Below are 23267 nucleotides of genomic sequence, written 5' to 3'. Positions count from 1 at the left end.
ATAAAAAAAATCATCATTATACATTTTAGATTTTATTTTTTTTATTGTAAGTGATTAAATATTTTATATATATATTAGATAAATTTTGAAAAAAAAATTAATTCATTAATAAATTATTTTCCAGTTCATTTTCCATAACACTACCAAACATCGGAAAATACTTTTCCGGAATTCACTTTCCAGGAATTCACTTTCCCCGGAATTCACTTTCCAAAAGGAATTCACTTTCCTGCAAACAAACGGAGCCTATAGGAATTGAGGGGTGGATCTTTAATGTTCAATATATTTTAATGTTTTTGTTAATTATTCAAAATAATATACCCAACGTATTAATGTCTTCCTCTTTATACGGGGAAGAAACTATTTAGTACTTCTGTTATATTTTTGCTTGTCTCGTGTGAGGATGCATTCGCATATAGTTATCATGATAATAGTTAATAAATTTAGTCCAACTTAACCGTTTATCTTGTAATAATAATTTAGTTTTAAATTAAATAAAAAAAATATTAATTCAAATTAACCTAGGCTTATCTGTCATTTTTTTTAATTTAATCGAATTAAATCTAATTAGATTAATTTTATTTTTATAAAAAACAACTAATTTGAATTAACCTAATACCTAAATAATTTACGTTTTCACAAATCAACCCCTCAATCTAGTTTGAGCCTTATATTAATGATGAATTTAGATGCAAGAGTAAATATTATACTGTTAATATAATAATTCATATGAAAGTAGAGTGCATTTATATTTGCGCGAATATTTATGAAGAAGTGGAAATATAATTTTTGTTTTGTTTGATTTAACTGTGGGTATACTCCGTGCTAATGAAATTGTCTACAATGCAGTAAAATTTAGAGCGTGTTTGGCAGTGTGGTAGCGGTTGCTTTTCAAATAATTTTTCATCCCAAAATACATGCCAATGATGTTTTTTTATTTTTTAAAAATTATTTTTGACATCAGCACATCAAAACGATTCAAAAAGTACAAACCAAACTCAATTTTTAGCAAAAAAAAAAATTTAAATTTAGATAAAACACTGTTTGGAATGCAATGCCAAACAATGTCTTAGACAAGAAAAAAAAAATTACTAGCTGCTAAAGAATTTTTAAAGTACCAAAAAACAAAAAAATAAAGCTCAGATGCACTCTTTGTCGTCGGATGGAGATCAGACGGTAGTGATAGACCCTGTCATCACAATGAGCACAGATTTCCTCACAGCTTGTGAATGCACCAGCCGGGAATCGAACCCGGGTCTGTACCGTGGCAGGGTACTATTCTACCACTAGACCACTGGTGCTTGTTGATTAAAGCATGTGAAATATTTAATTTATTGTTTTTTATAAGGTACTTGTCCGATTTCACCACTATTAAATTAATTTCTACTTATCATGATATAGAATGCCCCCAATACTTCAGTGCTATAATATTAATTGACATTTGACCATGACTAAAATCCTTTTACAACATCCACATTATACTCTGCAGTAGAGATTGTCTGGATCACGCATTTATCTCGATATTTTTTATTTAAAAATAATTTTTTATATTAATATTTAAAACACAAAAAAAAAAATCAATTTAAAACAAAAATATATTTAAAAATTAATAAATAATGATTCAACCACAAAATCGAACACAAGTATAAAGCCATGGCAGTGCACAACTTTTAGGACTCATGGCGGCATCCTTAACAATATTACATGCGAGGATAGAAAAAGATTGATATTTTTTATATTGATTTTTTTTTTATTTTTCTATGATAGTATCACCTCACAATTTGAATTATGAGTTTGTCACACTAATTTAAATTAACTTGAGATATTTTATTTAATATTTTTTATTTTATTTTCGATTTCATTCTTTTAACTTTGAATTATTTTGAAATTTAACTTTATAATTTTTTATATTTTTTCTACAAGTCATCATAATCACTTTTTTTTCTTTTTATATTCAGTTGGTTTACCATCATTGTGTTTTAATCATATAATTAAATTAAATCATCTTATTGAATTTTGTTTTAAAACAGGTAAGCACCGCTTTAATTAACATTATTTTTTAAAGCTAAAAAAAAATTAAACCAGCCCACGACAAGTCGCGCAGGGCAACCTATCTAGTTCTAACTAATTAAGCTACCTCGTATCTACAATGAAGTATACTGTCATCTTTGAACAATGGAAAATCACGTGCTCCCGCAACTTTGAACACATTCATGATAATATGGATAATATAGGAACAATATAATATGCCAAGAAATTAAGAAGCAATCATGCTCTATATATATATATATATATATATATATATATATATATATACAAGCAAATCAAGAATATTATCCACAACCAAAGCCAATATGGATTGTCTACTTGCTTCTTCTTTCTTTTTAATTTTTTTTTTTACCAACTAATTAATTAATTAATGAATGGAAAAATAACCAAAGTAGTCAAAAAGTTAAAAAGGGAAAAGATCTCATAGGCTAGAGAAGCATTATACATATGTATTTGGACTGGAAATTCAACAGCTATATTATATACGGAAGCATCTTTTTACTTCCTGTAAAGCGCCCAAGTAAAAGGATAGGCACATTTCTGGAGGGTTATCTCCAGGCACCCCCAAAGCAGGATAAGTTATTATCATCTTGCATGGATCAATCATTTTTTCAATTATCTTGCTGATCCAGATCCTATCGCTTCGCTTGGATTCTGTAGCTACTAAGAGATATTTTTTGATCGACCATTATCCATTTGAAACAAGTTGTACCAAGTCCTGCACTGCTATAAATACCAGCAGTACTTCTGATCCTGGATTTACACCACAGAAACACACATATATATTGCAGAAAGAAGAAAGAAGAGCTGTTTTTGAATCAATGGAAGCAAACTATAAGCAAAGAGGGCGGTTCACCAGCAGTGTCAGGCTGGTCATGTCTCTGCATCAAGCATCCAATCCATCGTCATCTACTGTGCATTATGATAGCTCAGTCAATCCATCGTCATCTTCATCAGTTGCTTCTGTGCGCAGACAAAATGATGGAAATCTGGATCATCCACGTTACATTTATAATGGTGATGAAAGCATTGATGCCAGAGCTGCAAGCTACATCTCCAGCGTTCGGCAACGGTTTAGGCTTGAGTGATTTGATTAAGCTTTTAGACACGCGCGCGCGCGCGCACACACACATGCACACACACACCAGTGGAAGCAAGTATATATCGTTTTTATGCACTTAATTTCCTCAACATCTCATCTTTATCATAATGTAGATTGTGGAAGTTTCTGTAGCTTACAGTTCTATATAACCATGGCACCTAATTAAGTGGTGCTTCTACTCGAAATGGACCTCCTCTGCAGTTTCCACTTACAATAATAAATAAAATAAAATTATAAAATATAAATAATTTGATCTTTTCAATCTCCTCTGATTAAAGGTTTGATGCTTTAGAGTTGGTCTCTTCAGGCTGCATCCATAAAGTAGAACAAAACGTTAGAAAAAGAAAAAGGTCGTATAATTTGATCCTATCCTGTCGAATCTTTTTGATTCAGTTTCACATTGTAAACAAGTTTTTATCAGCATAAAATATTCTTATACTTCAGTTTAATGAATAATGAAATACAACATTATATAAAGAAAGTCTTTTATTTCCAACTATTTGGTTTATATATATATAATAGCCAACCTTGATAATCAATCCTGTCCAAGGTTATGTTCATGAGATCTCAGGGAGCCACCTATCCATGGAAGTTGTCATGTTGAGCTCTATGGACCCCTCAAGTCTAATTTGATAACCCTTGTGTCCAGGAAAGTGTCGAGCCACATGACACGCATGAGCTTGAATGTATAGATGCAAACTCTATTTGAGTTTTGAATACTCATGTGAGCTTCAAAACCTATCATGAATTTCAAGCATGGGGACTTGAGCCATGTCTTTAACCTGTGTTTTGCTATGAGTTAAAAAAAATTACAAAACAAATTTTTTTATATAAAAAAATTCTACGTGTAAATCGAAAAGCTTATACATATATGTAATTAATAAATCGAGAATTATATGTGTTAATAAAATAAAAAAAAAGGAGTCATCAACAATAAATAAAGATAGAAAATGAAAGAATCAAGAGACATATATAGATTAAGATATTTGGTCCGACCGTGTTTAATGACTTTGTTTACCATAATTAATTTTTTTATTTATTCAAACGATAACAGACACATATGAAATTGATTAAATAAAATATAAGAGAAAACAATATTATGTAAGGTTACATGTATTAAAATGTTATCCAAAAATAAACATTTTCTATTTATATAAAACATAAAAACAAAAACATATAGATGAATTAGAATAATCTCTTCAAAAATTAAATATATACAAAATAACTAAAAAATAATCGTTATTTAAAAGATGCTAAATAAATAAAATAAAAGAGAGAAGGGGTATTAATTAAAATATAAATTAAAAAAATATTTTGAAAAAAATACATATAAACAAAGGTATAAATAAAAAAACAAACATAGAAAAAAATAAAAATATCAAGCGTTGTTGGGCCTAGCCTAGCCCATTTAGTAAGGGTCCATGTTTTTGGGCCCTTTTTTAATGGAAAATGGGTTGGATGAATTGTTGTCCTCCTTAATTTTCATTTGGGGGGGGGTTAGACTTTTTGATTTTTTTCTGGATTTCAACCTTTTTGGTGTTCAAAAAATTAAGATTAAAGGGTTTTTACTCTAAAAGCCAATTTTCAACCCTTTTTTAATCCAAAATAATTAGAAAACACTTTGATAAACTCATTCATAGCCTAAAAACCTCCAAAAATATCTTGAAAGCCAAAATCAACTCGTAACCAAAAGTCTTACCAAGCTCAAATATATAAACAGAGTTCATCTCTTTAGAGCTTAGGTTTCAAAACTCCTTTTCTAGACTTCATGTTTCTAGACAAAACAAGTCTAATACAAGGCTTAACAAGCATTTAAGGCTAGAGAATACAACTCACTCTTCCCATCACTTGTACAAATATTATATCGACTTAAGCTCTAAAGAGTTTTTTTAAAGTCTTGTTGGGCCCACCAAGTCCCCTGGGTCTAGTTTTATCAGCTCATGGAAAGCCTTCTAATCTTTCTCCTAAGGATTTTTCCTAGCCTCGTCATTGGCATTATCTATGGAAAAAAAACGAAAAAAAAAAACAATTCATTCATGTTTCACAAAACTCTTTTCATAGTTGATGAAACCCAAATGCAGTGACAACTATACCAGCGGCTATGCCAATGACATGCCATCAGCTAAACTAGCAGCTATGCTACGCCTCACATGACTAAGCTAATGATTATGCTAACGGCTACGCCTTGTATGGCTATGCCAACGGCTACGCCCATAACAACATCCATGGATATGTCTATGACTACACCCATGGATGCACTTCATGGCTATGCACATAGGCAACTTTTATGGTGTCTTGTACACCAAAAAAAAAATAATACCCACTCTAAGTATTTTTTTTTTTTTCCTTATTTTTGCTAGGTCAAGTCTTCCAAAGATATATGTTTGCAATACTTGGAAAGCTCTTGTGATACTTGAAAACTACACAATAATATTAATTATTTGGATGAGTCCAATTGGTCCTACATGATATTTTATACAATGTGTACATCTTCATAAATTTCTATAAATATATAGGATATTTATATAAAATATATTCAAACTTAAATATTTGTTAAGATATTTAACTTAAGAAACTCTATATAAACGAAGTTCATCTCTCTAGAGCTTAGATCTCAAAGCTCATCTTTCTTGACTTCATGTTTTTAAATAATATAAAACATAACACAAGTGTGATGCAAGATTTAAACAAGGCTTTCCTGAGGAGTTTTTGATGATGGAGACCAAGATGAAAATTAGAGAAAGATATAAATTGTGTTGAAACCTTATTCTTCTTCTTTCTTTTTTCTTTTTTTGGGTGAGGGGAGGGAGCAAAATGAGTTATTTTAAAAAAAAAAAATTAACTTGGTTTTGCCGATATAGGATAATTTATAATCCGATCAACTTAATGGAAAATTCATTTTATTTTAAAATAAAATTCAAAATAACCCATAATCCGATCAATTTTTTTTAACAGATTTGACTCATTCGTCATTCCTGCAATTAAGAGGGGTTGTTCCAAAGAAAACGTACCACAAGCTAGGCTATTTAGTTAAATTTTATATACTTCATAGACTTCTCTTGTTTTTTTCTTTTTCATGGGAACACTTTATACACCACAAGTCGAAAGAACACAACCGAAATACCAAGGGGGCATCATCAGCCTCCAAAGCTTTATGCAAATAAAGAGAGAGGCAATTTATTGTCACCACGAACCCAACCACCACACATGAGGTTCATTTTTGAAGATTATAGCTTCTTGTAAAGGACCATTTTCACCGCCTGTTTAATGGTGAGATCCATCAAGAAATATCCTGCATTAATTTCAAGAACTCAGCACTCGCATATCATATAGCCAAAGAATTAAATATATTAGCTTGCAATTTAGGACTTGAGAATATAACATATAATCCTACACACATGTACAAGCATGATTCGATAAAAAAATACCCTATAGTTTTTAAAATCATTGCATATATTGATAAATATCAAATATATTGTCTTGCCCTAACATAATTATATCCGCAAAATAAAATATAATATAATATTTATTCTTACATCACAATGTAAAATATATACCAATAAATAATTTTATTCATTTTTCTACTTTTATAATTTTCAATTAGGTTTTGGTTTTTTTAGATGAGATCTTCAATTTTTCCTCTCATTTACTTGCTCACATGGCATCTTATTAACAGCATTGTTTTTAAATTTTTATCTTAGATGCCAACGTCCATGTAATTAATTACTTAATGAATAAATCAATATTTGATTAGCATATATTCACTTATACACTTTATTATACAAAATTAGAGGATTGAACACCTATTTAATTTGCATGGATTAATAATTAGTAAAATTGACTAATTACCTTTGCTGATGAAAAGCATTGCATGCATTTGGTTCCGGAATCCTCGTGCTTACATTGGCATCAGGCAGCTCTTGCAACTTAACCTCAAAAATTAATTATAGGCAAATAATAATAATAATAATTTCAAACTCCAACTCTAATTTATTTAAACAAAGCTAGCTAAGTCAGGAGAGCATATGCTTTTATTTTTTTAATAAAAAAAATACAATTTTTAAGGTGGCAGTTTTGAATATCTCACTCTTTTCTGAAGATGAGCGTTCTCCTCTTGAAGGGCTCTTTGCTGCATTTCAACAAGACAGTTTGGGTTTTTATTTCAATAAATATTTTATTATATTTCATTCAAATCCGAACATGATCGTACAAATCAAGAAATAATTTGTTAATATGAGCTCTGATGGATATATATATATATATATATATATATATATTATTACCTCGCTCTTCAACAATTTGATGTGCTCTGAGATGACTCGTTTCTGTGGATCACAGTTAATCACATGTGAGTCAAACTAACATTTCAAATATATATAAAACCTTTTTTTTTAAATTGTTTTATATATATATATATATATATATATTGGGTTTTTCACAAAAATATATAAAATGATTACGTGCCCTGTTTTTCTCTCTTGCTATTTTATTTTTAAGTAAATTAATATATAAAATGATTTACCTTCTTAGAGCGGATACGTTCAACCCCTGTCTTTAACTGTCGCTCCAGTTGCTTCAACTCTTTCAACCCCAACGGTGCTATATCTTCTCCAATAAAGTGCCTAATAAACCAACGGTTTGATGATATTACTGATCAGTTATTAGGAGGAGGAGGAGGAGAAGAAGGCGGCGGCGGCGGCTAACCATTATAAATTAATTTATAATGATGGTATAAAGAGGTGCATGGAACATACCTAAGTTGTGCTTCTGTTTTATTTATTGTTCTCCTTAACTCTTCAATCTCACATCTCCAAAACTGTTAAACGAGGAAGAAAATCCATGAGATGCTAGCAAAATCAGAGAGTAACTATCAAAGATGTTGCAGTCCATCATGAAATCTATTTAATTATATTTCAAGGTTTGTTTGTGATTTGGGCAAATTTGAATTTGTTTGTGATTTGATGTAATTGATTTTGATTTTATAACTTCAGGTGTGTTATATGAAAACAAATATAGGTTATTTAATGGATAACAATCATATTTTATCAATTTTATTGTTAAGTTGGAATTTTAAAGAAATTGATTTTTTATAAAATTAATAACAATTAAATGATATTAATTTAGATTGAATAAGTTTAAATTAAATGTATAATAGATAATTAGTTGGGCTATTGATTACTTGCCATTAATTGGATTTGTTTAGTTGATATTGTTACGCATCATTAAATTTTTTGTACAAAAATAATAATTAGTTATTAGAATAAGAATTATTCTATAATTACTAAAATTAATTTTGAATTGATTGTTACATTGTTAATAAATGTTTTCATCATTAATTTATATAGGTTTCGTGAGTAATAGATGATCGTTCGTAGATATATTTATATTCACCTTAAAAGTTGTATAAGAAAAATTATAGTAGAGTTGAGGGTTTTATTAATTTTATACTTTCAAATCTAAAGGTAAATTGTAAAAAATAATTCCTTCAATCAGATGTTTTTGTGTGAAGTGCAAAAACATTTTCCTCTAATCAGATGTTGTGATGATACATCTTCTAAAAAAAAAAAAGGGTTTGTTAAGAAATATTGGCGTTGGTTTATACACGAAAAACCTAATGCTCCTTGTAAAACCATGTTAGAAAGATTGTTTGCTCAATATTTACTTCTAGCAACATACATAAAGTTATCGAGTAAAGGTTCACGTGTAGATGCATAATCAAGGTAAGTTTTTGGTGGGATGTAACAAACTCAAGGGTGGTAAAGCAAGTCTAGAAAAATCACAGCACAATTATGTAAGTTTTAATGTGTGACGTGTATGTTTTATGTATAATAGTAATCTTTTTTTCATAAATTTCTCTTTGCTTAATGAAATTTTAACCAAGTTGCACGATTTATGATATGATGCCCATAAGTATACTATAGGATATATTGAGTCAGAAGATTTTGATGTTTGGAAGAATCATAAACCTCCTCGCATTACACAGAGTAACTAGGAGAGATGTTTATAGTTCTTCATGTCACTTTTAAAAGGCGCTCATAGAGTGGGTCCTCAAATATAAATAAAGAGATTCATGATTTCATTAACAAGCATACTAGCGGGTTATTTTCTTTCACTAACCGTGCAAAGCATATGGTGAGAGCCTATTTTATTTTTTTAAGCTTTTTTTCTTCAAATAGTAGTTATTATTTGTTATAAGGTTTAAAATTTGATTTATTTTTAAATCTACATAGCTTAGGCATGAGCGTACTCCAATAAAGTTATATATGGAAACATAATACGGAGAGACGATAGACGGCAAAGGATGTAATAGTTTATCAATAGCCAAGATGAGATGTTTATTGTAAGTAGACTTTTAGATTTTTTTTATATATTGTTTAGACTAATGATTTTTTATACATATATCTAACTTGTTTTTCTTTGGTGTAGGAAAAATATATCACCGTAATGTGTGCCAAATATGGAGAGGACCCTTCATCTCATTCAAAATACAATCTAGATTTATGGTTGCGTGTTGGAACAACTGATAATCCCGATAGGAATTGGGTTTGTGGTATCTCTATAACTATGGCCCGAGATATAAGATTGGGTTCTAGTATCTTGACTATAAACACCATACAATTTGGCTTGAGTCAACCATCACGAGTCGTTGAGGAATTGATTGAATAATGAGTTAGTGCTCTAAGAGCTAAAATGGAGGCAAAGTATGAAGAACAAAAAAAATACAAATAAAGGAGATCAAGGCACACTTTTCCAATCATTATCCTCTCCCCTATGAACCTCCACAATGTTTTCCTCCACCTCCCCCTCCACCTCCATCTAAGCGAAGCTTGTAAATGATTTGTATAGACATTTATAATTTATTTTTACATTATATAAAATTTGTTTTTCATTTTAAATTAGTTGTTAGAAGTTGTTTAATGTCATTGTGAAATTGTTTGATAGCATTTTTAAAAAAAAAAATTTGTTTAAAGACCAATGAAATGATCAACCTTTTAATTGGAGAGTTACAAAGAATTATTAATTGTTTTAGTGCACTCTGATGGAATCACCAGCATAATATGTTGTTGGTGATTTTATCAATGAACCTGTAACTGAGATTGATATATTGCCAATGGATAAATTCATTAATAATTCATCGATAATACTCACCAACATTTGGCGATAGATATTAATCGACCCTTTTTTATATGAATTGATAAACAAATAAACAACAATAATAACTAGAATATTGTTACCAATAAACAAATAATTAGATAACAAATCAGAAAAATTATACGTCCAAAGTAAATAAATTAATAACATAGCAAGCAATCATGAAATAATTTAATAGTTATATTTTTAGATTATTAATTACCCTGTAATTTTTAGAGTTATAATTTATTAAATTAATATAAACTTAAAATAAAAAAAAAAAAAAAAAAAACAGAGAATCAGACCTAGTATCTTTTAAGGAAGTGGACATGTGTTTACCAATAACAATAATAAAAATTAAAATAATAAAAATTTGTGAAATAAAAATTATAAGAATTTAAAGTAAAAACATTGCCATGCATATAAAACCACATAAAAGATAGTTGTTAAAAAATTAATAATAATAACATATTATATTGTATAGAAAAGGTATAAAAATAGATGTGATTAATTCAAAATTAAAGAATATTTAAAAATAAATAAATTTAGAGACCCATGGGCAGCAATCCAGAAACACCTAGGCTTTAATAAAAGCCCATTCATGGCTAGCGAGTCGTTCTTGTCTTCTTCTTCATTGATTTTGCAGAAATTCGACTTCTTTTCATTTATTACTAAAAAAAAATGTCTTTTAATCTTTCTAAACCCAAATATAACCCCAAAAACCATTTTAAACATAAAATTCATTTTGAGAGTTTATAAGTCTAAAATTTCAAATGGTAATAAATCTTAATTTAAAAAATGAATGGTTTGATTTTAGTCTCGATAAATTTCTAGCAATAAGAGCTTGTGTTTTATAGTATTTTTGGCTGGATCGATTGCCATTAATTTTCCTTTCTTTTCCTTTTTTCCTCTTTTTTTTTTTTTTGTAAATTTGAAATTCCACTTTTTTTTCCCCTTAAACTTGGGAAATCCTTTACAAGATATGTAGGTTACCCATCAGTTTTTTATTAATTTGGATGGATAAGACTCGGAATTTGATTATTTCTTTCACATGAAAAAGGTATATTTATTTCGTGTGTTTTTTAAAAGTATTTTTTAATTAAAAAATATATTAAACTGGTTTTTTTATAATTATTTTATTTTGAATAAAATTAAATAAAAACATTAATTAATATCTTTTCAGATAAAAAAAAACATATAGAAAAATATATTCAATAACAGAAACAAAAGAGGCCTTTGAAAACGTTACCGACAGTATTAAACAACAGCAGTATAGGAGTTCTATCTCGAATATCTTGTCATGCGATTGACGGGTCGTCAACATTATGTATAATTTTAAAGCAGTGTTGCTTCAACAGTTAACTGAAATCGAAGAGACTTTTTATGCACAAGAAAATAAAAAAGATGATGCTTTAATTTGGAATATTTCTATACAAAGTTACAGAATTTATGGAAATATTAATTACCTCCAAGGATCTAGAGCGTTGGTCATTTGTTCCAGGCAGACCGACTTCACTCCGGTACCGAGCAACGCTCCTCTCCATGCTGCGACCGCCGTAGCAATAAACTTGATCTTGTTAATTTGCTTATATAACTTGTAAAACATTCAAAACACAGAGAAAAACGAAGGTAAACATGAGAGGAGAGGAAGAAGTACTGACTCATGACTTGAAAACTGGTAAAACTTCCCAGTTGGAGAGAAAATAATGAGGGAAACTTCAGCTTCGCAGAGAATTGAAAGCTCGAAAGCTTTCTTTAGAAGCCCATTTCTTCTCTTTGAGAAGGTTACTTGCCTACTAGCTGAATTCTCTATTCTTTTTAGCTCCACTTTCCCTCTCCCCATTTTTGTCTACCTAGCTCCAACAAGGAAAAAACAAACCTTATATTAAACGTTGCTCTACATCTTCTCTCTCTCTCTCTCTCTCTCTCTATATATATATATATATATATGTATTACCTTTTTATATAGCAAAAGGAGGATAAAAATAAATTAGGAAGGATGTCGTAGTGGATGATAAGAAAATAAGATGAACGAAATCAGTGCCGTTTGTTTACGTGGTTGGAATACATTTTAATAAAAATTCAATTTTTTTTCAAAAAAATTAATTTATTTAAAAAAATAATCACCGAATACAAATCAGCCTTGCCACTAGAGTGTTCTTTTTGGCAGAAAGGCCCTTTTATTTCGTTGTTATTACAGCGGACTCCACTTACGTGTCGCATGCATTTTCCTGTCTTTATTACGTCTTCATTTGGGTCTCAAAGAACCTAGGGATTCATGAGCATTGTATTAAATTTAAAAATACTATAATTGAAATATTCTGAAGTAATCATCACAAGCACGGTCCATGATTGACATTAATAACAAGAGTTGAAAAATTTAGGATCGGAAAGACCAATCAAGATAATTTCAAGGACTACAATTTTATCATACAAGGTAATGACAAATCAAACAGGTGGTTGAGATCGAAGAAATTAGAGGACGAGACATAGGAAGGTGGGTGACACGCAGAGTAAACTGGGGACAACGAAAGGATTCGACTCCGTCCAATAAGAGATTGACACGAGCCTCTGGGATTTGATTGATTTGATTTCCCCTTTTCAAGTAATTTTGATGGAAAGTAATCTCATAATTTGCCAAATCAGTCCCTGGTGAAACTCGTAATCATGTCCTTTTGAACAAAAGGAGGGTGGTTGGGAGTCAATACAGGAGAACCAAACACACCTCATTAACTCGGTATTTTATGCATTTAAATAAAATTATATGTATAATAAATAATAATTGATGATTATGACCACTAATCTTCTTTAAAATCATTTTTTATTATAAGATAAAGATTAAGAGAAATGCGATAACATTTTAAGAGATGAACATGGATTAAAAAAAAATATTGAGAAAATATTGTAAAAAACTTGAGGGATTAGAGAAGCAATTAAACTCAAGAATATATATCAACAAGAAGAAAGAGAATAGTTGAATTAAAGATACAATGATTGTACAGTAAAAAGGTCCTTTAAACCTCTCTCATGCCTCTAGAAAAAAAAAAGATTTTTTTCAACTTATTAATAAAAACCTAAAAGTGCTTAATGTTTTATCATAAGTAATATTGTTCATTCCAACAATGGTTTTTTTTTTTTTAGTTTCTATAATTTCTTATATTTTAAGTCTTAATCTTTTTTTTTCTTAATTGATCCTTTAATATTGTTTTGATTTACTATTAGTCTTACTCTTTTTTCATGCTTATGTATATGGATCTTGATGGGCTGAGGAGATGTTTTGTCACTCAGTTAATCATTGGTTTGAAAAAAAAAATCAATTTCATTTCTTTTAAATAATTATAACTTTATGGATTGAATTTAAAAATTAAATTAATGTTTAGTCTCTTTATTCTATCAAAATCAGGGAGTGATTTGCACAATTAAAAGGGAATTCATGTGTCTTTTTTTCTAGTCTTTCAACTTCTGTTTTTCAATTTAATCCATTCATATTAGCATTATATGATATTTGACTTGATAGTTTATTTTTGATGCCTAGCACGAGGACCTTGCAATATTAAGGAAAATGTTTAGAGCGCAGTTGATATTTAATTTTGTAAAATAAAATAAAAATCCATCAATGTAAAACAATCAAATGTTAAGAGATGAAAATAAACCTAAAACAAATATTGAGAGGATATATTTTCATGACATTGTCAACAATTTATCTTTGTTAATTTTTCCAGTCATTGCTATTCTTTGAACAATCAAGCTTAGTAAACCTAATCACAACAACATTCACAGAAACCTCCAAAGGGCTTAATAAATCGTGACTAGAATATTATAGAAATTAATAGAATTTTCTCCATGCAACAAATCATAATTTCTTTCAGATAAGGGTTCTTTTTATAAAAAAAAACATTCTACATGCGGGTTCCTATAACAAGGTATGATGACAAACAGCAGTTTTGAGGCTAATTTGAGGTGCTGAGTTTGAATGAGTCCACAAAGACAAAAAGGGATAAAAAGCGTGGCGATGATGCATACAGCTAGCTATACATGTGGGGAGGCTGTGATGCATATTCAATAACAATTCGAAACGTAGATAACTTTATATCAAAGAATTAATGGTGACATTTTGAGATGATGTGATCAAATGAAAAGGGTGGTGGAAATGGACCCGCGGTGGGGCCGGCGGGATAATATTCTAACTTGAGAAGCCAACTCTTTATTCCACTTTTATCAGAAAAGAAGGGCAAGAAACCTCCCTCTTTCTCTCTTTCTTCGACTTGTGGATGGTGTTGTCTACTTATAATTCGTCGAAGGCGGCTGCTGTGTGTTTTGAATTTTCAATAAAGCCTCCAGCAGAGTTTACCAAGAGTCGATGTGGATCCAACCATATCGTACGTGACATAATGGTAAAAATTTAGTATAATTTTATATAGTTTTAAGTTTCAGTGTTATAGTTGTTAATATAATAGCTACTGAAAATTTATATAATTGTTAATTTCAGAATTTTTGAAAATTTATATAATTGTTAATTTAAATTCTTGAGAATTAATCGAATTTCTTAATCAAGAAAAAAAAATAATGTGATCCACTGACCATACAAATTCAAACATCAGGTTAGAGGGAGAGCATTAAAATAATTGATTAGATAAAAAATTTCAATCTTACCTCTATTGGGTATAGTGCACGGGTCGAGTCTGCAGTCATGAGTTTGAGTTACATCTTGGGCACTAATATTTTTATTCAGAATATAAATGACTTGTTATTCATGTATTTTTTTTTCAAATAAAAAATAGAAAAACAATTATTGGGTCAGGAGCACATGCTCGACTGTTTTGTGACAGGCCTAGTTAGTGGGGTTTGACTCTTTTTTTTTTTGCTTATTTATTTATTTATTTTTCAATTCTATAGTTTAAGGTAATATAATGGTAAAAATTTAGTATAATTATATATGATTTTAACTTCGAGTTCTATAATGATCACTAGAGACTTATATAATTGTTAATTTTAGAACTCGTGGAATTAGTTAAGGTAAATACAAGTTAGCTTGAACACTTATATTAATCAGGAAAAAAATGATGTTATCTACTTACCAAGCAAATTCAAACATCAAGTTTCAGGGAGAGCACTAAAACAAATGGGGTTGGTTTAATTCAACCAAGTTAATTTTTTTTTAATTGATTAGATAAAAATTTTCTATCTTACTTGGGTATAGGGCGCGGGTCGAGACCGATGGTGAGTTTAAGCTACATCTTGGGTGCTAGTATTTTTATTTTAATGATAAATAATTTGTTATCTATGTATTTGTTATTTTCAAATAAAAAGCAGGAAAACAATTATTGAGCAAAAGCACGTGCATGATTGTTTTGTGACAGGCCTAGCTAGTGTGGTTGGACTTTTTTTTAGCCTTTTTATTTATTTATTTTTCAATTCTATAGTTTGAGGTGGGTTTTTTTATTGATTTTTATTATTAAATATTAGGTTAATGATAAATTATTTTTTGTATTGTTTATCATAAAATAATTAATTCAACTTAATGGAGTCGATAAACCTGGGTCATGGATCTAGCAAGTTGACTATAATTAATATACCATGTTTTTTTTTTTTTTTTTGATTTGTTTTAGGTCTACTCAGCAAAACAACATCACATTATGACATTTCCTATGCAATTTAATTTAAAATATTTAAAAATATGAGCTAAGTAAATAGTCAGGCTAAGCGTTTCAAGTTTTAACCATTATGTCAGGTTTAATGATAAAATTAAAAAGTTTTCTATAGTCCATATATTATATTTTTACATTAAAAATATTAAAAATATTTTTGGTCAAGTCCGGTGAGAAATAAACTAGGAGGAAGATTCTTTAAAATCTCATAAAATAAGTAATATTTTGGGTAATTATTAAAAACAAACCGGGTAGAATTAATAGGACAAAAGGGCCAAATTATATTTTCTTAAAAGTTTTCAATTATAAATTCAAAAAATTAATGGACTTGCAATTTTCATTCGATTTTATTTTATTTTGACCTGTCAAAATTCTTCTTGGATCTATTCCTTTTACTCAATTGCAATTTTTTAAATATTTGAGGTAAAAAAAAAATAACAGATGATAAAATTCGTCTTACCCAAATCATCAAATTAGTCGGATAAGAGAGAAAGAAATAATCAGGAATGCTCACCCTAATCATGTGAATGGCAAGTCTTGTGTGGCAATGAAGTTACGGATTACATGTAACATCAAAGGTAGCCTGATCGCCACGCTACTGCCTGTGGCCCTTAAGCAGTAATCTATGCTTCTCGAGTGCAAGATCCAGCAACCACAACATCATTAGACGCGTAGGTGGGTGGCAGACGGTCCTCGGAGGGTTGGTGCCCACGGCGGCGGAAAAAAAACACAGCAATATGTTTTGATAGCATGTTGCTCCATCAAAGACAAGTTCTTTAATAATGAGTGATGGAACTAAGATCAGGGTTGCGCGACGAAACTGTATAATTTTATGTTTAAAAAATTGAAATAATATTGTTTGCGTGATTTATGATATTTTAATATGTTAATGTTAAAAATTAGTTTTTTAAAAATATATATATATATATATTATTTTAATATATTTTTTAAATAAAAATTCTTTTTTTAAAAATTTATTATTATATTTTCAAACACTCTTGTAGATCCAATCAGGAGGGCAGGTACTAGTTCTAGCAAATCTCGCTAACCAATCAACTACTGAGTTCTTGGCTTGCTAATACAATAGAGTTTAAACCCGGCATTAAGGTTTGGGAAGAAAAAAAATTTGTTTAAGATTTTTTTTAATTATTTTAATATATTGATATTAAAAATAATTTTTAAAAAATAAAAAAATATATATTATTTTAATATATTTCAAACAACATATATTTTAAAAAATAATCGATACATTCCTTTCAAACATCCAATTTTATGTAAGCTATCTCATTATTATTTTGCAATATAGATATAAAACCTCGCTAGCAGGTTAACCTAGATGCTAATTTAGATTAAGTTTTATTTTGAACCAGTGTTTTTTTTGGAAATAATGTCATTATTATTTTAAAAAAACTCTGAAATGGCGATGTCTTAGGAATTATAACTTGGATTGACCCTATAACCCATGAATCAACCCGCCTATCTTACAGCCTAAGTTATGAGCCGTTGGCCTTGTAAATGTTTTGCAAAATCTCCTCTTGCCGCGATCAAGGAGCTTGTGAGCCTTGTTTCCAAAGGGACTCGAGGCTGGAGACATTGGGCTAAAGTCATTGCTTCTGGAATAGATCAGATTAAAAAGCCCTTAAAATGGGCCCAACTCCGAAGCCCATTGTTACCAAAGTTAGACTCTGATACCATACAAACAAAGTCAAATTTGGATTTTTTAGGAAATTTTTTTATTATTCAGTTTTTTATTATTCAATATAATTTTAAAATTTTAGAAGTATTATTCATCCTCTATTAAAAAATCTTACATAATAATTCAGCTAGTAACTCTAATATACCTCTAATATTTAACCGCTTATAATAAATCCAAAATATATTAACTAAATTCAAATATATAAAAAAATAATAAAAATAACAACTAGTTTGATGGCATCATTTATTTCATTTTAATAGTAAGATGACTTGAGATAAATTTTTATCATATTACATTCCTATCAGATTTTCAAAATAAAATCTCAATTTTAATTATAAATTGCATAACTACGTTATCATGATATTCTTATGATACTCTCAACCCCATTTACCCAACGACCAATCGTTTCTCAGTGCTGCTCTTTCTAGCCAGCTTGGGTCAACAAATGCTCAATTACAACTTCTATTTTATTGCTTTTTAAAGGCTGTTTGGCGTGTTGGCGTGCTGTTGAAACGCAGTTTTGTAAATTTTTTATTTTTTTTATTTTCAAATATATATATTTTTATTTTTTATACGTTAATATCCAAAATAATTTTTTTTAAAAAAAAACATTATTTTAATACATTTTTAAATAAAAAAACTTTTAAAAAATAATTTAATCTCAAACTCCCTTTTAATAGCAAAATTTCTTCAAGCTAAGATCGTGATCTACACACTCACACAGTATACAACATTTGTTCATGGGCCAAACAAGACCTAAACTCAAGAACAGTGAAGTGTCGGTCCTCAAAACTCAACTCAGCAGATGGGAGTGATGATCGCATGTTTACTTCCAGGTTTCAGCGTACAACAGATAGAAATCAATCCAGACGCAGAAATCATATTCTGTATGGATAGTTTATATCAGAACTGCTCAAATCCCATATAATCACCAAGTTATTTAAATAAAAAAAAAAACTAAGAACCATATCAAGAATTACAAAAGTTCTATAAACATGGGAGAAAAAACAGAAGAGCAAAAGAAGAAGAAGAGGGACTACAAGAATTACTTAGCGGCATAGATGTGAACACCAATGGCAACAAGGAAGATAGTGATGAGCCCAGAAAAAACAATAGCATGCACAACAATGGAAGCGCCACTGGTCTGCATATTCCCAAACTCCACCGCCCTGTTATTTCCAGGTATCTGAAACAGCAGCCCTGGCGTTAACAGCACAAACAGAACCACTGCTACTATCACCGGCCCCCAATCTGCCATATCAAAAAAGAGAGAAGAAATTATAAGAGGGAGTTGAGAGAAATGGTGGGCTTGTTGAAAAGAGGGTGGAAATGGAGTTCAACGAGGGAGGTATGTATAGATACAAAAGCCTTCTTTGCATAACGTGTCCGTGCATTCTCTTCGTTTTTTTTAACGGCTCGGATCTTCCTGACATGCTGGCGTCTCAGATTGTAGTTATTTTTGTTTTTGTTTTTTTTTTAAATAATAATTTAAAAGATATATATATCTTGATTGAAAATTTATTAAAATAAAAAAATTCTTAAAAACATTAAAATATATTTTGACAAGATATTAACTTAAAGGAATTAAACTTGGATGAATGTTTATGGACAGAAAATATGATTTGCCTACCTGATGACGATCCTTTACCTAGACGGAATAAATTACGTGGCAGTTATAATAGAGAAATTATGTTTTTTATAGCCCATTAAAAGATCTAAATTGTTGATATGATTTTTTCAAATAGTTTAAATATGATTTTTTATATATATTATAATAAAACAATCATTTTAAAAACCCATTTGTATTATAATATATTTAATATTAATACTTTTAGAAAAGCTTTTGAGAAAACTTTAATTGATAAAAAAATCTTTAAATAATATTTTGAAGCTGTTAAATCAGAAAGAAAAACTATATATATATATATATATATATATATATATATATAGGCTCTCTCCTTTTAGATGTACTTAGGTTAATTAAGTTTAATATAATTAATGTTATATAAATATAGTTCATATTGTTTTCCATCTCCTTGCTCATATCAGGGTTCAAAAAAAGTGAGAAATAAAACAAGCTCAGATGCACTCTTTGTCGTCCGATGGAGATCAGACGGTAGTGATAGACCCTGTCATCACAACGAGCACAGATTTCCTCACAGCTTGTGAATGCGATTGCACCAGCCGGGAATCGAACCCGGGTCTGTACCGTGGCAGGGTACTATTCTACCACTAGACCACTGGTGCTTGTTGTTTAAGGCATGTGAAATATATTATCTATTGTGTTTCACAAGGTACTTGTCCGCTTTCACCACTGGGAAATTAGTTTCTCCTTATCATGATATAGCCTACCCCGATACTTCAGTGCTATAATATTAATTAACATTTGACCATGACTAAAATCCTTACAACATTCACATTTACAGATTGTCTCACGCATTTATAGGATATTTTTTATTCGAAAAATATATTTAATAAATTTTTTATATTAATAATATTTAAATGGTATGGGGAAATTATTGTTTCTCCACACCTAAATCACTGTAGATTACAACAGTAATTACAGTGCATTTCTTTTTTTATTATTGTTTTTTTTTTTTGCACTTTTCCTTTTTTTTTCCAACTCTCTCTTTTTTTTTTTTTGCAAAATTACTTTTTTTTTTTAACTTTCCTCTTTTTTTTTTTTTTTGCCTTTTTTTTTTTTCCAAAAATATCTTTGTTATTATTTTTTTTTAAAATATTATGAATTGCTACGGTGTTTTTTCATATAATTTTTCTATTTTATTTTTTGATGTTTTAAAATTATATCTGTCAATTTTATTTTTTGAAATCACTGTTTTCTCACACCAGAATGCATTGTGGATTACAACAATAATCCACAGTGCATTTCTCTCTTCTTTTTTTTTGTATTTTTTAATTTTTTTTCCAACTTTTCCTCTTTTTTTCCCTTTTTTTCAAAGTTACTTTTTCTTTTTCTTTTTTTCCAACTTTCCTCTTTTTTCTTTTTCTTTTTTTTTCATTTATTTTATTTTATTTTTTCAAAATTATCTTTGTTCATTTTACTTTTAAAATATTGAACTGGTTAAAAAGTTTTGCTTTATAATTTGTTTTCTTTTAAAATATTATGGATTGCTACAATGTTTTCCCATATAGTTTCTCTATTTTATTTATTTTTTAATTTTTAAAATTATATTTATTGATTTTTTTATTTTTTATATTGAGTTCATTGAGAATTTAGTTTTGTAATTTTTTTTTCTTTAAAACGTTGTTGATCACTACAGTGTTTTCTTCGCATGGTTTTTTTTTTTTATGATTTTCTTTGAAATTATATTTTTTTATTTTATTTTTTTAATATTAAGCTAGGTTAAAAATTATAGTTACAATATGTGAGCAACGCATTGTAACTTTCCTCGCAAATTATTGTGGCTTGCTACAGTGTTTTTTCCTACATGATTTTTTTTTCCTATTTTGTTATGTTTTTCTCTAAAATTATAGTTGTCAATTTTATTTTTTAAATATTAAGCTGATTAAGAACTGCAGTTACAAGTGAATACAAGTTTTTCCTTACAAAACACTGTGGATTGATACAGTTTTTCCTCGTATGGTTTTTTTTCAAGTTTCTTTTGTATTTTTTTTTTTTTGTAATATTTTTTTCTAAAATTATCTTCATCAATTTTTTTCTGAATAGAGTTGATTAGAAATTAACTTTATAATAAAGCTTAATTATGTAGGAAAAGCGCTATAGTTTTTCTCGCAAAACATTATTGGGAATTATAATTACAAATTATTACAAATAAGGCTAAATCATGTGGGGAAACACTGTAGCTTTCATCACAAAACCCTGAATTGCTACAGTGTTTCTAATATGATTTTTTTTCCTTTTTTTGTTATTTTTTAAATTGTCTATGTTTTGATTTTTTTTTAATATTAAGTTGATTAAGAATTTAGTTTTGTATTTTTTTTCTTGAAAACACTATGAATTGTTACAATGTTTTCCCATTTAATTTTTAAAAAAAATTATCTTTGTTGATTTTTTTTTTGAATGTTAAGTTGGTTGAAAATTATAATTACAATAAACTTAAATTATATGGGAAAAGCGTTGTGGTTTTTCTCACACAATACTGTAGTTTTTCTCACAAAACATTGTCAATTCTACAACATTTTTTCTCATGGGTTTTTTTCTTTCCAAAATTATATTTGTTGGTTTTTTTTTAATATTAAGTTGTTAGAGAATTTAACTTTGTAATTTTTTTTGCTTTTTATTAACAGCAAAAGCAAAATCATGTTGTAAAAGCGCTGTATCTTTCTTTCTAAAACACTGTGAATTACTAAAAATTATTTTGTCCAGTCTCTAAATTTTTTATTATCAACACGAACTTTTTTTTTTCATCATGAAATATTAGCTCTATCATACCTTTAGTTTCTATTATTTATCTAGCGCTAATTCATAATTATAACATATCAAATATATTTGTTTTATAAACCTTGCGGCAGCACGCGGGCATGCATCTTGTTAGTATCTAAAACACAAAAAAAATCAATTAAAAAAAAAATATTTAAAAATTAATTAAATAATAATTAAACCAGAAAATCAAACACAAGTTATAAAGACATTGCCCTGCACACCTTTGAGGACTCATGGCGGCATCCTTTACAATATTATGTGCGAGGATAAAAAAGGGTCGATATCTTTTACACTGATTTTTTTTTTATTTTTATCTGAGTTTTTTTTTTTAAATTTTTTTACGAGAATAGTTTGGTCTCATGAGGTTATGAGTCTATTATGCTAATTTGGATTGACTTGAAGGTTTTTATTTGATATTTTTTTATTTTTTTCTTGATTTCATCTTTTAACTTTGAGTTATTTTTAAATTTAACTTTATAATTTTTTTATTTTATTTTACATGTCCTAAGTTATGTAATCACTTTTTTCTTTTTATATTCAGTTCGTTTACTATTATTGTGTTTTAATCATAAAATTAAATTAAATTATCTTATTGTATTTTGTTTTAAAACAAGTCAGCACCGCTTTAAAGAAAAAAAAAAGGGTTTTTAAAGTGTCACACAACAACGCATTCATGATAATATCGGTACAACCAAGAAATTAAGAAGCAAAATCAAGAATAGCCACTACTTGCTGAATGAAAAAATAACGTCAGAAATTGAATAGTTTAAATATGATTATATACATTATAATAATCAGAAATTGGCTCTCTCCTTTTAGATGTACTCATCATCGTTCATCTCAAAAAAAGTGAGAAATAAAAAGCTCAGATGTAATGGAGATCAGACGGTAGTGATAGACCCTGTCATCACAATGAGCACAGATTTCCTCACAGCTTGTGAATGCACCAGCCGGGAATCGAACCCGGGTCTGTACCGTGGCAGGGTACTATTCTACCACTAGACCACTGGTGCTTGTTGAAGTAGGTGTAATATATATTTTATTTGAATTACTAATTGTCAATGAAATCCACGGCTTCGATTATTAAAAAAACGCATAACCAGCCCAAAATCTTATTTCAATTAAATGAAATGATTTTTCATACAATAAAAACGTAAGTTAAATTAGGAATAAAAATATAATGGTAATTCCATTAAATTTGATGTTGATAAGTAAATTTATTCCAGTTGACAATTT

The 23267-nt window shown here is 28.8% G+C and overlaps 2 protein-coding genes, 5 non-coding genes and 1 pseudogene across 8 annotated transcripts; all 8 read right to left on the bottom strand.

Moving 5' to 3' along the window:
* Window positions 1-1135: 1135 nt before the first annotated feature.
* On the bottom strand, window positions 1136-1225 carry LOC118057654 (small nucleolar RNA snoR114). The gene has a single exon (XR_004688996.1). It is a non-coding gene; the product is annotated as a small nucleolar RNA snoR114 (small nucleolar RNA).
* A 5-nt stretch (window positions 1226-1230) lies between these two features.
* On the bottom strand, window positions 1231-1301 carry TRNAG-GCC (transfer RNA glycine (anticodon GCC)). The gene has a single exon. It is a non-coding gene; the product is annotated as a tRNA-Gly (tRNA).
* Window positions 1302-6176: 4875 nt separating this feature from the next.
* On the bottom strand, window positions 6177-12193 carry LOC118057575 (agamous-like MADS-box protein AGL19). Of its 2 annotated transcripts, none has more exons than XM_035070196.2 (8): window positions 11944-12193; window positions 11749-11827; window positions 7906-7967; window positions 7674-7773; window positions 7435-7476; window positions 7239-7280; window positions 7001-7083; window positions 6177-6443 (listed from the first exon to the last, which is right to left on the bottom strand). In XM_035070196.2, the coding sequence occupies exons 1-8, from the start codon at window positions 12123-12125 to the stop codon at window positions 6416-6418; spliced, it is 618 nt and encodes a 205-aa protein (XP_034926087.1). In that variant the 5' UTR covers window positions 12126-12193; the 3' UTR covers window positions 6177-6415. The 2 variants fall into 2 exon arrangements, with proteins under 2 accessions (XP_034926087.1, XP_034926088.1); XM_035070197.2 differs by having other exon boundaries at window positions 7001-7077.
* A 6030-nt stretch (window positions 12194-18223) lies between these two features.
* On the bottom strand, window positions 18224-18989 carry LOC118057576 (uncharacterized). Its single transcript, XM_035070198.2, has one exon. The coding sequence runs from the start codon at window positions 18882-18884 to the stop codon at window positions 18672-18674; it is 213 nt and encodes a 70-aa protein (XP_034926089.1). The 5' UTR covers window positions 18885-18989; the 3' UTR covers window positions 18224-18671.
* Window positions 18990-19701: 712 nt separating this feature from the next.
* On the bottom strand, window positions 19702-19791 carry LOC118057655 (small nucleolar RNA snoR114). Its single transcript, XR_004688997.1, has one exon. It is a non-coding gene; the product is annotated as a small nucleolar RNA snoR114 (small nucleolar RNA).
* Window positions 19792-19802: 11 nt separating this feature from the next.
* On the bottom strand, window positions 19803-19873 carry TRNAG-GCC (transfer RNA glycine (anticodon GCC)). Its single transcript has one exon. It is a non-coding gene; the product is annotated as a tRNA-Gly (tRNA).
* Window positions 19874-22892: 3019 nt separating this feature from the next.
* LOC118057656 (small nucleolar RNA snoR114) lies at window positions 22893-22968 on the bottom strand (annotated as a pseudogene).
* Window positions 22969-22973: 5 nt separating this feature from the next.
* On the bottom strand, window positions 22974-23044 carry TRNAG-GCC (transfer RNA glycine (anticodon GCC)). Its single transcript has one exon. It is a non-coding gene; the product is annotated as a tRNA-Gly (tRNA).
* Between the last annotated feature and the right edge of the window lie 223 nt (window positions 23045-23267).

Source organism: Populus alba, chromosome 15 (genome assembly GCF_005239225.2).
Source record: "Populus alba chromosome 15, ASM523922v2, whole genome shotgun sequence".
Classification (NCBI taxonomy): Eukaryota; Viridiplantae; Streptophyta; class Magnoliopsida; order Malpighiales; family Salicaceae; genus Populus; species Populus alba.
This window is presented reverse-complemented; position numbering and strand designations above follow the sequence as displayed.